General features: G+C 36.3%; 1 protein-coding gene across 6 annotated transcripts in view; it reads left to right on the forward strand.

Moving 5' to 3' along the window:
* Window positions 1–15004, forward strand: part of SEPTIN8 (septin 8) — a gene marked incomplete at its 3' end in the record, with an annotated part of 78371 nt that extends 63367 nt beyond the window's left edge. For 3 of the 6 annotated variants that reach the window (XM_081320427.1, XM_081320428.1, XM_081320433.1), the window contains one exon: window positions 14774–15004. In XM_081320427.1, the coding sequence (XP_081176553.1) occupies window positions 14774–14939 (166 nt within the window). Of the gene's footprint in view, window positions 1–1378; window positions 4321–6543; window positions 7239–14773 lie in introns of those variants that run through there. The other 3 variants (XM_081320430.1, XM_081320431.1, XM_081320429.1) reach the window with 3 other exon arrangements.
* Between the last annotated feature and the right edge of the window lie 2184 nt (window positions 15005–17188).

Genomic DNA, 17188 nt, shown 5'->3' on the forward strand with positions numbered 1-17188 from the left:
ATTCCATAAGATACATTTTCAATATTTGCATTAATTCATATTGCTTGTGCTGAATCAACAACTAAAAGCAAAATGTTTTTCTCCAGAGTTTGTTCTTCGAAGTAACTTCAGCTAAAAATGAGATTTAGAATATTTAAAGATACTTGTGCTATTTCTAGTAGATCAGGTCTTGAATTAAGAAATCTACATTTTACTTTTAATAAGCATTCAAAGATGAAGGAAAAGCAGACTATACACCAAAGTTTATTGATTGTATCTCAAGTTAGCACTTTAATATACAATGGCATCATGGTTTGTGTTTTCTTACCCAAGATTATTTTAAGAAAATACATTTCCCACCTTCCAAATTAAAGAATCAAGAATATTTCCTATTTAGACTGTCTTTAAACTTCTGCAGCACACTTATTATCTCTCTCTCTCTCTCTTGCCAGTACCATATCATGATGCCTACCCTTTTAAACCTTACTAGTGATAAAAGGCAGCCGGATTTGGAAAGTCACACATCGCATGGGCGATAACTACCTTATATGCCTTGCAGAAGCCAGAAACTGTACCATAGGCAGCAGTAGTAAAATTATATAAATAGAAGGAAATTACATTTAGTGCGTGCATAAATGAGAGGCTATACAGATAGAAAAGGCAGAATAGTTGTGAGGTAGGAAGGTGTCCTTGTCAAGCAAGGCCATTGCATCCTCCAGTTGAATGTTGTTAATACCTGGCTTCCTTCCAACATGAACTTGGAAACCACATAAATTGAACTGTAAGAACCAAAAGATCCAAATTGGATTTGTTCAGCAGGGGACGTATGAATTCTGTAGGGAATCTTGCCCATGATGCTCTTGAGCAGATGCATTTACTATTTGTTAGTCCCATCCAATTATTTCATTTCACTTCTAGAATTTGTACATCGCCTTCAACAACCTATTAATGTACTCCTATTAGACCAATCAGACAAAGAGGACAGGAGTTGAAAGAAGATGGACAGCTACTAGTATCTTGCCCGTATCCTCCTGTTTCAAGAAATTAATGCTTCAGATAGTTATTTTTAAAATAATCTGTTGCTCTAGCTGTTAAACTGTTTTCACTAAATGCAATGTTCCTGAACCTGGCAACAATTTGGATATCTTGGAACAAATAAGTAGGTACCACATGCTGAATCCTTGCTGGTTGGAGGTCTTAGAGACAGTCACTCTTGCTACCACAAATCTTAAAACTGCAATTACCTGCTTGCAGATTTTTGAGACGGGTGTAATTTGGTTGGGCATTTATGGCATCTCCCAAAGGGCCACATCATCTTTATTTTTCCCCCCATGCTATTATGTTCTTATTATATTTGTGTTCTATAGTTTAATTCATGTTTTTTATGTTTTTATTTCAGTTAATCTCACACATAGATTACAATGCCATGAGTGGACTCTGTATATTCATATGTATGTTAATTGTTGTTTTCCCACCTTGTGAATCCTTCTGCCATCCCACTGTGCAAAGGAAGCAGCATGAGAAACTCATCACCTGCCTTTTTTCAAGAATGGATGGTGACCATGCAGGAAATTAGCATGTTTAAGAAAAAGAATGATTTGATTTGCCTTTGCAGATTTGAGGTGGAAATTCTTCACATGTTTAGCTCTGAAATGTCGAGAAGGTAATTGCAGCACAACATATTTGTTGTAAACTCTTTGAACAACCAAACCTCTGGGTATCAAATGGCCCTAAATATGTCTAGTCAATTTGTAAGATGCAATATAGGCAGGGAGATAGCAGTGTAAAAGTTACCATTGGTCACCTGTTTTGTTTTAATTTTTCCAATTTATTTTGAGGGAGAGATAATCAGGATGTTACTTCTGATCAAAAACGTTTTGAGACAACGTTCTTAACTTTATATTTAAATAAGAAATATAATATGAGAAAGCTTAGCATTTCTATTGGTGACTGAAATATTATTCAAGACAAGTTTTAAGAGGACATAAATTTGCTGTAGGATTTAGCAGAGACACAATTCCTTTAATTAATTCTATCCTCAAATTTTTAAATTGAAAATGACTCCATAATTAGTGGTAGAACACAGACAATCGTACTTTACTTTTTAAAAAAAATAAATAAAAAGTTCAGCATTAATCTCTACCTTTTGAAGTTGGTTCTTTCCCCTTAAGTACACCTGTGTTTTTAGCCAAGGTGTTTTGGCTATTTTAAAACAGTTGATAATTATTGCAATTCTCAAGTACTGCAAGTACTATGAATTGCTGTATATGGTAGAGGTAAGGCAAAAAAAATGGAGAAAGCGTTGATAGCAGAGGTTCTGAAAAAAATAGGTCAATTAAGATTAGGCCAATTAAAACGTTTTAGCAGCTTTCAAATCATATTTTGTGCTGATTTAAATTGTTACGTATGTACAGTTTACTGTATAAAATGTGTCTTGTCTCTTTTGTTACGTGCTTTGGAGAAATGTACAACTGAAGTGTGAATCTGAAAAGGCTGGCGTAGTACATGACTGGCAGTTTTGGGATCCAGTTGGTCTGTTTGTTATGTATGGAAATCCAAATTTACACTGTATTCGAATGGACCTTGACAAATGCAAGATTTCCAATTATACAGTGTCTCCTGATGGAAAAATTAATTACAAAACATTTCTATTACATAACAAAAGCTGTCAGAAAATTGAACCAAGCTTAAGTGGAGTTTATTTAAGCTTCACCTTACTGCCATTAAAAGATACAAATTTTCTTTGCTAGAAAATTGATAAGAAAACCAAATGCACAGCAGCTATTCGTGCCATCCATAGAACTGGATGGAAACATGTTTTCTCTCCCTTGCCTTAGTGTTGACTGAGCATATGTTCACAGAACTTTCTGCCTGGGGAAGTGTTTTAGTTGTCCTTCTTTTTAAATTTTTGTCGGTGCTAGAGCATTGCCTGCCTTTTTTAAAATGAAAACTAATAGACATTTTCTTCCCTTTCCAAAAGTAGAATTTAACTATATAGTTATCCTGAGGTGCTTTGTTTTGTACATTTTCTTGCAGAAGCTTCTTGCCTGGATGTTGAAAGACTGTTTAGTCTTTTGTCATTTAATCTATGGCCAATGTCTGAATATATTGAAAATCATGCTACAGTATTACTTGATATTTTTAAGAGAGGAAAAAAACCTCGTGGGGAAAAAAATGTAAAGGTACTTTTTAATTGCAAGCCTCTTCAAGTTATACTGTTTCAGGCTCGCATTTTAATCTTTTTTTTTCTTTTATAAAGGCTGTGCCTTTATTAAAATGAAATATATTTTCTAAAATGCAACTGGATAATTACTGAAGGCAAATTGCAGTGCAGAATAGATCTATTGTATTGCTATGGAGATGGTAACAGTTCTGGTACATGGTTGGTTAAAGGCATAAAACAAAATTTCTTTGGGAGGCAAATTTTTCTTATGAGCCTGAAAAATTAATGCATGCTAAGGAGACTGCAGGGCGGTAGAATAGAGTTCTATTAAATATGCAAAATGAAACAGGTTAGGAATTTTTCTAACAATTGTGAAAGCCAATTAGATCTTTTCTATGCAGAACATTTTGGGGGGGGGGTGTCCAGTTGGTTTTCTGGACCTCAGTTTGATACTGTCTTGTTTTGGAAATTAATTAAGAAGGTGGGAATAATAATAAATATAAAATATGTAGAAGGCATAGCGAAATGGCAATATATGTCTGAGGAAGACATTCAGAATGTATTTAACATATTAATTATTATAATATTAGTGTTATTTGAGTGCATATTTTATGTTGTGGTGCCTGTTACTTTCATTGAAATATGGGCCTCAATTTTGCTACCGTCTTTGTTAAACTATTTGTAATATTCGTCCCCAGTGGAAACTAATATCCTTTTCTTGGTTGAGGTCTGATTTGGTACTTTGTATTTCTTTATGGGACCAAATTGCATTTAGTAGTTCTATTCATTGTTATTTAATAAGTTAGTTATTATAATGTGACACTAACCTTAAATTAAATCTTAAACTAAACTTGAAGATTTACCCCTGTTGTGTGAAGTAAGAAAAACAGGAAAAAAACAACCATCTGTTTCCTACATTATTTTCTATGTTTGACTAGTGGAAAACTGCATCTTCCATTGATTTTAATTATCTTATATTTTCCTGTTTTTTTAAATTTGTGTAATTTAAGTAATGGTTCAAGTACACAATGTTTTCAGAAGCAAAAACTTTCACTTGGACAATCATACAGAATGATATTTTAAACTGTCAAGAGGAGAACCCATCAATTTCTTTTAATGAAGTGTTATGTATTGTTCTTGCATTATGGTTTTAGTAGTTTTTTAACCACTTTTTCAGCTTTCTTTGTACTTCTTTTTATTAAATATTACATTTCATTTTAAGTTCTGTGCTTTTATTTTTATACATTTCAGTCAATTCTAACTTGAAAAATTCTTGTAACATATTATATAAATATAATATTTGCACCCTTAAAACTGATGTGCCTGGGGTAAAACCATATTCTCATTGATGCCAGCAATCCTGAACAATTTTTATGGTGGAATTCGGGATTTGTCTGCATTTTAAAAAGAGATGATTTCATAATCAGGTTTCAGTTATGAAAGAAAAACACATTGTTAACCTCAAAGACTTTAATTAGGAACCTAAAGATATACTACACTGGTGGAATTGCTTTAGTTGCTGGGAAATTCTGAGCTGAAGGATGCTCACGTTGTGGAAGATAATACATAGAGAAAATATATTTTTAAGATGGATAAGATAACATAAGTGATATGTGTTCTGTATGATAACAATGTAGATTTGCACTCAAAACACAGTTTTAATAGTGGGGTTATTTTTAAAAGAATATAATATCAATAGGTAAGGTTAACTATAATGAAAAATAACTATAATTACAGTTCTTATGAAAATGTATTGGTAAAAGAACATTGAGTTTGTTTATGCTTTTTGTTACTACAGGCCCGATTCATTGTCCATGTCCCTTTCTTTAAAACCTCAGAACAGAAAAAGGAGACATGTAGGGTTGTGAACATGAGATCAATTATCCTGAACTAATATATAGATAGAATCATTAAGTGTTTAATGATTTTGCAATACTAGACCATGGTAGCAAAATGTATGTACCTTATAAGGAAACAGAATAATGAATAAAACAGCCATTCCTAATCAATCTCATGGAGGCAGGGTGACTTTTAGGACTCAACCCTCCTGCTGCTACAGTGATTATATTTAATTTTGTTTTGCTAAAGTAGACTACTGTGTTTCCCGCAAAATAAGACCAAATTGGAAAATGAGCCCTAGTATGATTTTTTAGGATGCTCGTAATATAAACTGCACCTCAAAAATAAGCCCCAGTTAAGATCAGATGGACACAATTAGTACCACATTTTCCCCAAAATAAGACCTAACGCGTCTTTTGAAGCAAAAATTAATATAAGACCCGCTCTTATTTTCTGGGAAACACGGTATCTTAAGCAAGACATAAGTTGTAATGCATTGGGTAACTATATAATTGGATAGACATAGAAGCATTGGTAATCTGATGAAATGCTAATTAGCAAGGATAATGCATCACAGAAAGAATGCAAGGTGCATTTTTAAAATTGAGATGCAAATATGAGATTAGTTCTAGTCCAACATTGTAGGTATATGTCATTTTAGAATGAAGAACACTATCTCTTGCTGGTTGTCTTTTTCTTAAATGGGCATCTGTTGAATATGACCTCTGTTTTATAGGAGTACCAATGAAAGAGAACACATGTAGCTCAAGATTGAACTATGGCGTTTCTCTAAGCTTGGTTGTCTGCTTGCAGACCTTCCATTACCCAACTAGGTAACATCATCAGTGCGTAGGTACTTATCTATGACTTTAAGGTTTCTGTCATTGTGAAGAGATCATTGAAAGTATTTAGTCTTTACAGAAGTAGTTAAAGCAAACATTGCCTATAAAGCAGCTTGCTTTCTGTAGTGAAATTTTTAAAAACTACACTTGGAGTAAAGAGGAACCACTTGATTTCTGCTGGGCTATTCTTATGTCATATTCTAAGTAGTAAAAAGAACTTTTGAGAAAGTTCTATCAGAAAGTTTCTCATGATGAAGTAAGTATATGTTTTGTGGTCAGAATCAAGGAAAAGTTGTGTTGGCTCGATTAAGGTCTGCTTAAGGTGCCTTTGCCCACTAATATATATATATAGTGAAATGGGACCCTTTATCCCTATGCATCACCTACCATATAGATCTTATTGGAGTTTATATGGTCCTGGAGGTAAGAACTTCTGAAAACCCGGTCCACTGTCCCCCCCACCTTCAAAGCTATTCTCAGTTCTGCATGGCAATGACGATCTGCAAATATTACAGTCTATTGACTCTCTGATCTCTTTTTATTTTATGACTGGAATTATTGAGAGCAAGCTGCTGAACCTTTTCTCCATCTGAAGAAAATCATAATGCTGACATTTGAACAAGCAGCAGGGATATTTTTGCAGAGTGTGTTTTCTTGCAGTGTGTTTGATGCAATTAAGTGAGCCTGAAATCTAAATACTCTTTCTTGTTCTTTCTGTAGCTTCTTTAGTCTTCCCAGTTCGTGCTCCATTACATCAGGAAGATATGTAAATTAGAAGATTTATTAAGGCCAAAACATCTCATGCAGAAGAGTTTTAATTGGTGCTTCTACTTTTTTAATGCTTGAAATGTATTCACAGAAGAGATTCTAAAGCAAGGATTGGTTTGGACGGCACTGCTTAATCAGGTTCCTTGATTAAGTAGAAACTGATCATTCACCTATAAATGTTTGATTCAGACTAAATGCATGGCATGTACTAACATAAATAAATAAAACTAATTTTCCTATGTGGAGAAAGAAAGCCCAGCAAAGTTTCCCAATGACAGAGTGAACACACTGAGAAAGTATTCAGAATGAATTTGATGTTTTAGCAATTGTTTTACTTCTACTATAAACAGAGATTCGATGTGTTTAGTTATAAAGTAGATCCATTAAAAATGTCTTTAGTTTTAATGGATCTTTTTTTTAAAAAAAAAAATGTAATTTAGAAGCCCTACATGAGAAAAGCCCCACCTTAAAAAAAACAACTAATAATGTCAGCGTGTTTCAAACTGGGGCATCAAAGATCATTTTAAATTATCTCTAACTTTTCTATGGATTTCTAGAATCTCTTAGCACTAACTTTGCAGAAGTTCCCCCTTATGTCTGTATAATGAGACATTTTGTATGAAAGGAAAATAACTCATTAAATTGCTGTGCCCAACTTGATAGAGGAACATTCCCATTCTTGTCTCTTCAGATCATTTTTGTCTTCTCCCTTTCTTTATGTGCATCTGTTTTTTATTTAATACCACAAAGCCCCAAAACTTTTCTGTCTCCAAATAATAAATTAAATCTTCTTATGAACCATTTTTAAAGGACAACTAAATGGGAGAGGTGGAGAAATTCCATGGTTAATAGGCTTATTGTTAAGATCTTGAAATAAGACAACAAGAAAACCATCTACAGACCCCTTCCTTTAGCAAAAGGGATGTTTATGCATAGCCCAAATGCACAGATCCTAACCTGTTCTGCCGTAAAACGTTCTAATGTGGGAAGCCAAATACATCGAGGTTGAGTTACAAAATAAATTTACATTTGGTCCTTCAGTTTGCCAGTGGAGTGTACTGTAGAAGGACTCTACATTAAGACATTATTTGGGAGAAGAGTTCTGTAAATTAGGCCAGTATATCCAAACTGACCTATAGCATTTGGATGAAATGCAATAATTGCTATGAAGTTAGTGTCCTACATTGTTCTGAAGTACACAGCAATTTCCTGTACTTTCAGGAAACTGGCCAGGGACCCCTCAGGACGAGTAGGAGTAATCTGAATCAGAAGGACCCTGTTGCTACATTTGGAAGGAAGAAAAGTGGCCATGCACATTGTTATCTCAAGATACCACAACAGAACATTAAGCTGAATGGAAGAGAGGCTGAAATCATTAAATCCCCAAACTGAAGGGATCTTATAGCAGTGGCAGTCACTGGCTACTTTGGTGAAATTTGCTAAAAATGAACAATGTGTGCTATCTCCCCTCTTCACTCCCCAATTTGCTGATTTAAGTGCAGAAGTATCTGTTGGAAAGACAGAATAGCATTCAGCATCTTTGGTCACAAGAACTGTCTCTTGATAAACCCAGCTAAGAAATGCATTTTCACTTTTTTTTTGAAGTTTCTAGCCTCCCCAGACATCTAAAAAATTGGAGGACAATCACTGTGAAACACCTAGGGATACTATTTTCATGTCATCTTGGAATTTATGAACATCTAGTTACTATTGTTTTCTGCCTTTCACATTTATGGCAAGATAGAAGGACACAAACAATTGCCCCAGAAGATTTTACAAAGAAAAAAGAAACCACTTAGTTCCGATTGAAAGCAAAGAAAATGCTGCTTTTGGCATAGCCATGATGTGCAGCCGGCTAAAATTTTCTTCAAGTGAGTCCCCTTTGGTGACCTGTTGATTAGGTCTTGAAATGGCAGAAATACTTTCAGAGACAATACTTGGATTCAGCTAAAGCAGTCCCACAATATAACTCAAATTTGGGGGACCAGTTCCCATACTGCAACAAGATACAGATGTGATCTGCCTCCCCCAATAACTTTTTAAAAAAATCTTCATTACTCTGAACTCTGATTCCTGGAATGAAACATCTTATATTCATTTCTTCATTTATGGAAAACAAGAGTAACTGAATTTTCTTCCGCTGAAGTCCTACATAACATCCAAAATATGTTGGATATTTGTAGAATTATATGCTATCAGAAAAAAAAAGTTTAATACCAAGAGTTCAAGCTTAGCCAAATGCTGCAGATTTTCTCATGTTAGTTGGTCGTTAAATAATGTCCTCATGAGAGCCATTGAAAACTGTTGCATCTAAGGGATGTACATGACTGGGTAGCATTAATTTCCCCATAGAATTCTGTACACCGCCCTGATAGTTATAATGTTTTCATGGCAATTTGTTTGCTCCTTTTCACATCCTTTTCCTAACCCTTGAACTGTCTGATTTCCCACATGCTGTAGAAGTACACAGAATATGCTTCATTCTATAAGAAAGTGTGCATTGTGTAGGTATAGTTTGCAAACTGAAGGAAGTTTCAGGAATTTGGTTGCTAAGACCATAGCCCATTAAATGCATGCCTGTTCAGAGGTTAAGATCTGTTGAGTTCAAGGCATATTTCAGATAAGAATCTACACAACCGCAATGTCTTCAATGCACTAGCTTGTTTTTTATTTGCAAAAGTCAGAAGAACTATGCCTTATTTCCAAGAGAAAAAACAAAATCAAGAAAGGACAAATTAGACCTAAGATTTTAAATTAGATTTTATTGAACAAAAACTCCCACTTTTTTTTTTAAAAAAAAGAACCCTCCCCCAGATAGACGATATTAAAAATATAAAAAGTCACAGTTTACAATGATGCTTTTGGTCCTATAATTTGAAAGGAAAGTCAAGACATTTTGCAAAATGACCCTTAGGAGACATCAAAGCATATGAAAAATAGTAAATTTTACATTTTAATACATTGCATAACTTAAACTCCTCTGTCCCTTATTGTATCAGCAGTGTTCATATATAAGTAGTCCTCATCTTAGGACCATATTTAAGCCTGGAATTACGGTGGTAAGTTGTGCTGGTTGTTAAACAGGCCATCACGTGACTGACCTGATATTGCAACATTTTTTGTGGTGGTTATTAACTGAATTACCATGGTTGTTAAGGGAACCATTGTCCACAACAGGCATTTTGCTGGAAACCAGAAATAAACACTAGTTTCAGGCAAAAAAAAAGTTAAATGCAGTCATATGCCCAAATTGTGGTCACATGACTGAAGAGGGGGGCAGTCATCCAAGTGGTAAGTATCTTTTTTTTTTTTTGGGTCCATCGTAACTTTGGTCACTAAGCTACCAGTTGTAAGTCAAGGACTGTTTGCACCGTGAATCTGGCAAGACACTATTTTGAGTTCTTGAGCACACACAAGAATCTTTATAATGATTGGGGGAAAGACCCAGCATTCAAACTGCTGCTGCTGTGATATATTCTCAAGTTATACCTTTCGCTACGCTTATTTCATTCACATGATCACCAGGTATGCAACTATTTCAAGCGGACGATTTGAAAATGCTGCCTAGGCCAGCTGAAAGATGCATGGAAGGGAGCTCACTTTCTAAATTAATTTCTGATATAACAAAACTAATAATAATGAACACTTGCCTATATTAACATGTGTAGAGCTATATAGTCCAATATCCACTAGGAAACAGGTAAGGAATGAGGACTTTTTGTTTTTTTGTGTGCGGTTTGTTTCACCTGGTTTCACAGCATTCATGTGAAAAGTTCATTACATCACAGTAGCATCAGATAGAAAAAGATTCTCACAAGAGAGAATCCAACTGTTGATCCTTTTAGCCATGACTAATGTTGCAAATCAGGAGTTTGTTCATTTGCCAGATTTAAAAGGCCATCCAACTCCTCCATAAGACTCTGGGCAATATACAGCATTGAAAGATAATTTGGGGGTGGGGATGACAAATACGAAACAATAAGCTGCTTTCTCTCAAAACTCACACTAGGTTTTCCTCCCTGTCTTGTGTGTGCAAACCTGATCAGCTTTAAAAATATTTATTTATTCATTCATTCAGTTTATATGGCTGTCCATCTCAAGTTCATGACTCTGATAATAGTTTTTTTTTGGGGGGGGAAAAGTTTTTGGATAGTGAGATGGGTGGCTTATAAATTTAATAAATAGCGTGAATAAATAAATAAAAAGCAAGAAACAACAGCACACATATAAGCCACAGTTGGGGTAAAATCAGACTCATCAAAAACTAATCAACACAGCCTAACCACTGTATGCACTCAGCCACATAGCCTGCCTCCCAGGCCTGGTAAAAGAACCATATCTTTACAACCTAAAAAAGGATGATAAAGTCAAGGCTAACCTAATCTTGTGTGTGTGTTATTCCTAAGGGTGGACATAATGACAAAAAGGCTCTCTTCCTGGGCCCCACCAAATGGCACTCCCTAATAGATTGGACCCAGAGCACACCTCTTCTGCCAGACGTAATGGGACCTTGAACATAAACGGGGAGGTGGTTCCTCCTGGCCCAATGCCACGAACAGCTTTCTAGGTTACAAGCAGCACTATGGACTTGAACAAAGAATACTGGCAGCCAGTGCAGCCTGCAAAGCAGAAGTGCAGCATGCATTGATCAAGAAGTGATCATCAAACTGCTTGCACCATTGCATTCTGTACCAGCTGTAGCTTCGAGATACTGTTTCAGGGCAGTTCCATTAAAGTGCATTGCAGGATTGGGAATGCAGAAGCCCACCTGATTGTGAACAGGGCCCCACAGTCCAAGAAAGGGTGGGATTTGGGGGCACAAGATAGAGCTTGGGACCCTCTTTTTTTCCATGTTTGTTGGATCGATGTCTGTTTATATAGGGATGGAAAGCCATGGCTGTGGCATTCAGCAGTGTAAAAATAATAAATAAATAAATTGCTCGCTTGTAAAGCCTATCCATCAACTGAAAACCTTTGGATCCTCTTCTGAAGTGTGCTGACCATTTATTACAGTGCTACCTCATTTCAGAACATCAGTCAACAACCAGAAAAGTTACACTGCTCAATAAGCCGCCTCTTTTCTGTACCGTAATTTCACTAGCAGCTGAACTCATTTCAGCTAAGGGATGGCCCAGTGGTGCTTTAGATGTTTTGCCATCAAGTAAATCTCTGCCTTAACAGTTCAGACCTGCAGCCTTAGCTTCCGGCAAGAGAACTCATCTGCAGAAATTCAACAAATGATAGGAGAACCAACTTAGTTTCTGAATAATAACAAACATCTTAAGGTTGTTTTTTTTTTGAAGATATTTCGCTTCTCATCCAAGAAGCTTCTTCAGCTCTGACTGGATGGTGAGGAATGGAAAGATTTATCCTCCTGCAGACAGCTGTTCATTTGCATTCTGCAGGAGGATAAATCTTTCCATTCCCCACCACCCAGTCAGAGCTGAAGAAGCTTCTTGGATGAGAAATGTCTTCAAAGAAAAACAAGAAAGTCCAGTTGCCTTGTGAAAAAGCATCTTTGGGATAACTATGACCTGGATGACTGAGAATCTCCATAGACATGAAACATCTTAAGCTATCCTAAGAAATTAGGCAAATTCCTATTCCTCCCCCATCAATATTTTTAAGCATGGGACATCTGAGGTTTTCCCTTGTAGCTCCTCATAGTCCAAATATGTTTTTTTAGATATTTTTATCTAATCAAAACAAGTCTGGTCAAATAATTTTTAAAAAATGGAAAGTTGAAAGCTACAGTATAGGCAATACTTTGGATTAATACATAGTCCTCACTAATGAAATATTAGAAATAGCCTTGGCCAGTGGTGGGATTCAAATATGTGAACAACCGGTTCTCTGTGTAGATGCTGCTTCCGGAAGTCCATTCTGGGCCTGGGCAACAAAAATTAGCTACCGGTTCTGCCGAAGTGGTGCGAACCAGCTGAATCCCACCACTGGCCTTGGCTTTATCTAGTATTTGGTCCCTTTTTTTCTCTATGGGCATCTCTAATCGATATGAGGGGCAGGTTGTAAAGGTGGGCAAGCACCGATACTTTCCTCTTGCCCTTGAACATAGTCATTTCCCGTCTCACTGTTGTGTCCAGCTTCTGAGGTCCCATCTTCATTGTACAAGTACTTGAATCCATCATAGAATTCATCAATCTGCAGGTTATCCTCATAAGCGTTGCCTCTGAGGAGTGAGGTATGCATTTTAAACTGCTTTTCTTTCTTCTCCATGGAATAATAGCAGGGTAATCCTTCAGCCCGGTGAGTTTGGATGTTTTGATTTGCAGGGTTGAAAATGTAGACAGCGTTGGGTAGCTGGAAGCCCAAGATCTGCTGATCAACAAGTTCTTTGCAGTGGATGAATTTGCTGCTATCGATCTGCCACATAATACAAATTCAATATGATAAAGCTATTTCCTTCTCATTTCCTTAATTTTTAGCTGCTATCAGTCTCTCAGTTTAAAAGTCTCTCAGTTTAACTCCAGTAATTCCAGCAAGTTTGTTCTATAAAACCAGTCAAGTCTATCCCCAGACTCAATGCCAACAACAAACGGGAAATTTGGATATGCTTTCACACCTAATGTGAAATTTTTATGTCTTTTCATGTTAGAATTATTTTTTTAATGCTGTGAATGTACTATAAACCAAAATTAGGGTAAGTGCTCTGCTTTAAAGCTGCTGCTCCCTCAAGATAAATGATGTGCAATGAGTCCTGAACCAACAGAAGTATTACACAGCAGATGTGGTTTGTTTTTTAGCCACAGACTCCAATCCTTGCATAGTGTGGCAAGAAATGCTGCATCTTTCTTTTATTTTCAAATCATCGAGCAAATGCCCTTTGATGGAACAAGGCAGACAAGAAAACAAAAGCCTTATCCATTATCCATAGACATCTGAGCTGGAAATGTAGCTGCACAACAATGGGAGAATCACACACAAATTTAATAAACCTAAACCTAAACACTTTCCCAGTTTTGGCTCTGTTTCATGAGAACTTTGTTGCATCAATGAAGCCTTGAAGTTCATTGGTAGTAATAAGAGATCCATATTTATTTTCAGTGCTCAATTGTTATTTAGCAAGAGGGCATGATGGCTCAGTGGTTAAAGATGCTGAGCTTGTCAGCTGGAAAACTAACAGCCTGGGTTTAAGACCCGAGCACCATGCAATGGGGTGAGCTTCCGTTCCTGCCCCAGCTCCTGCCCACCTAGCAATTCAAAAGCATGCAGATGCGAGTAGATTAATAGGTACCACTTCATTGGGAAGATAACAGCGTTCCATGAGCCCATGGCATATAGCCATGCTGTCCACATGACCACGGAAAATGTCTTCAGACAACGCTGGCTCCCTTGGCTAAGAAATGAAGATGAGAGTCGAACACAACTGGGCAGGGAAACCGTATTTAGCCAGTACTAAACAGCTCAAGAGGACAGGGAAAGGGGAACATAACAGAAGGCTTTCTTTTCTGTCTTTAAGAAGTCAGTGTAATGCACACAGTAAAGCAAGTTCTGTATTAAACTATAAGGTTCAATAGTGGTGATTTTCCTAGTTAACGCTATGAATTATGTCATTAGCTAATATCCAAACTGGCCTCCCTAAAATTTCCTGAGACCTTGGGCATCATTGTTGTTATTATTACTTGTTGCTTTGCTTTTGTTTTGTGGTTTTAATCCTGCGTTTGTTGCCCAGAATCACAATTGCAAGATGGGTGGCTATGCAAACTGATGTAATAAAGAAGTTAACTAAGCCACCCCATTACGTGGCTGTGGGAAATCTGAACGGGTTATAAAGCTAAACTGTGCAGCAGGCTAGACAGTGGTGCTAGCAAATTCTCAGCTGCCAGAGCAGAGGCAATGCTTTGGTTGAGGTAAGAACATCTGGTATACCTGAAAATATGAACTAAGTGAAGCATGAGCCCATGGTTCCATATAACGCACTAATGATTTTAATTCATCAGAACATTAAATCCCATTAAACTAACCTGGTCTTTTGCATTTGGACAGAATCAGCATCCTAACAACTACTTGCAAGCACTCCTGAAAAGTACATTGTTTAAAACGTGCAATGTTTTCAATCAACTTGTCAGCTTGCCCTGTTTGCTTGCTTGCTTTTTGAAACGTGGTGTTGGTCTCTAATTTAAGCTGCAGAGGCCAACCTGACTCCTACCTGTGCTTTTTTTAGCAGATCAGTAATTACAGGAAACCAATCAGGAGTCAGCCTCTCCAACTCTAAAGTAATGATCACCAAGGCCAGTGTGGAACCCTTAAACTGCAACACTTGGTGGGAAGCCATGCAGTGCTGCAGCTGTTTGGTCAAGAATGCAACATGGCGGCAAGGATTCCTCTGAGGCAGCCTAGTTAGTAGTTGGGGCCACTTGGACATCACCATGGCATGGAACTGGAGAGAAGAGAAACAATCAGTATATCATTCATGTATATATGTATATATACATGCATATATATATGAATAAATGAACTTTGTACGTTTTCCTATGTCATTGACCAGAAGTGCAAACTAATTCTTATTAATGGCAGGAACCTCTAAAATCTATTATAATGGTTGCACAGTCAGCCAGATGTTTAAACTGGGATTATTATGTTCCATTGTTACAATTTGTGTCGTATTTGCCAAATATTGAGATGTTTAAGCTTTCACTGAATGTAACTAATTCTGAATTCATTGCATTGTCGCAATTGGAAATTCAGAAAGTCCAAATACTCCTTTATTTATATAAATAAGAAAATAGTAATTTTCAAGCCAGCACAAAGAAATGAGAGTGATAAAAATCACTCATGTAGGAATATAAAGTTAACATCCTGATTGGTTATACAAAATTCTCCAGGATGGGAGGGAAAAACCTCACTTGTTCATTGTAAAGGAGAAGCATTAAGACACTGTTGTATCACTTGATTTTTTTTGCCTTACTATAGCACATAGTCACTTCTTAAAAGGAAGTTTTCTTTCTATAAATGTTTAGCAGTTAAGATATGACTTAAGTGCCAGATCAGAATGATCTATTTTAACTAAAATGAGGGTCAAGTGCATTTATGCAGGGTGAAAAAAAAGGCTGATCTGAGATGACCTATTTGTGAAATGTAGCAAAAATTTTGAAAGTTTTTTATGTACAGTATTAAGAGTCAGATAGTTAGAAATATTTTTGCAGTATGCAAAAGGGGAAAAAAGACCTCTAGTGGACAGTATGAGTATCTCTTTTAAACATCCATTTCAGTTGTCCTTTCAAAATGGGAATTTACATTCGTAAATCAAACTTAAGTGTTTGGAATAAGTAGAATGTTCAAATGGAAATTCAGTATCTTTGTGGTAAAAATACACTTTGAAATACTTGCAGGTAACTGAGGATGTATCATTTGTGATGCTAACTAGAATGGAATATATGTGTACTAATGTTTAAAAAAAAGTCAGCTTAGTCTTTTAACCAACAAAAGGTTTAACGCTTACAATGTTTAAGAAATCCATTGATGTTGCTGTGTAAAGATCCCAGTGAAGTTTATCAAGTATGATTCTTTCCATTCTCAAAATCTCAGCTGGAGAACACTTGCAATCACTCTGTGCTGCCAGCTTCTTTACTGATGGTATTAACTGTTCAAAAACAAATGGAAACATAATAAAAGAAGCTAAGTTCTTACAAAGTATTGTGTAATGGTGATGTGTGTACAATTCTCTGAAAGATGAAGAGCTGCTTTCTGGATTGTCCATGTAATAAATGAGTAACACCTAAAGCAATTCTTCTCTGAAATCAAAACATCCAGGATGCTCAACTGTGTATTACAAGACAATATTCTCATACATTTTAATAAAAAATAATTCGTCCATACCAGTTCTTTATGTATGCGACTAAATCCACTGAAGTAGCCTGTATTGTGAAGTGTAAAAATTAGCCTCAACTGTGCAATTATAATCTGTATTTGATGCTTTGGTTCATAATTCATAGTGTCATGTTTTCCAAGCTACTACCGTAGTTATCTTGTTTGCTTAGAAATAGATCTACACCAAGATACAATCTATACAATCACAAACAAACAAAGACACAGATTGGTATAGTGATTAAGGCACCAGGTTAGATAGAAACCATGAGTTTTAGTTCTATTTTAGGCACAAAGCCAGCTGTATGACCTTGGGCCCATCAGTTTCTCTCAGTCCTAGGAAAGAGGCAATGGCTTTCTGAAAAACCTTGCCCCTTCCACACACACACACACACACACACCCAAAAAAATTGGATGGACTTTTCCAGGCAGTCTCTGAGAATTGGACATGACTAAGTGGAAGAAAAAAAAAACTTATTTGCTTAGAAATAGACCTTTTCTACATCCATCTATATAAACACAATCTATACAACTATACAATATAAACAACTCCACTTTAAAACCCTGAGAATTTGAACAGTGTACATTTCTGATTTTTTTTTCATGGAAGGGTTTACTAGAAACTAACACCTCATTCAGCCAATGAGAATCTGACAGGAGCCGGCCCCTCTGTGAACCATCACCAAAACCCATGAATAGGCAAAGGTTGTTTTGAGAAAGACAAAGAAGACTGATGAATGAGCCATCCCATCAGGCCCATTTAATAATATCT

This window comes from Vipera berus, assembly GCF_964194415.1.
Source record: "Vipera berus genome assembly, chromosome: 2".
Lineage (NCBI taxonomy): Eukaryota > Metazoa > Chordata > Lepidosauria > Squamata > Viperidae > Vipera > Vipera berus.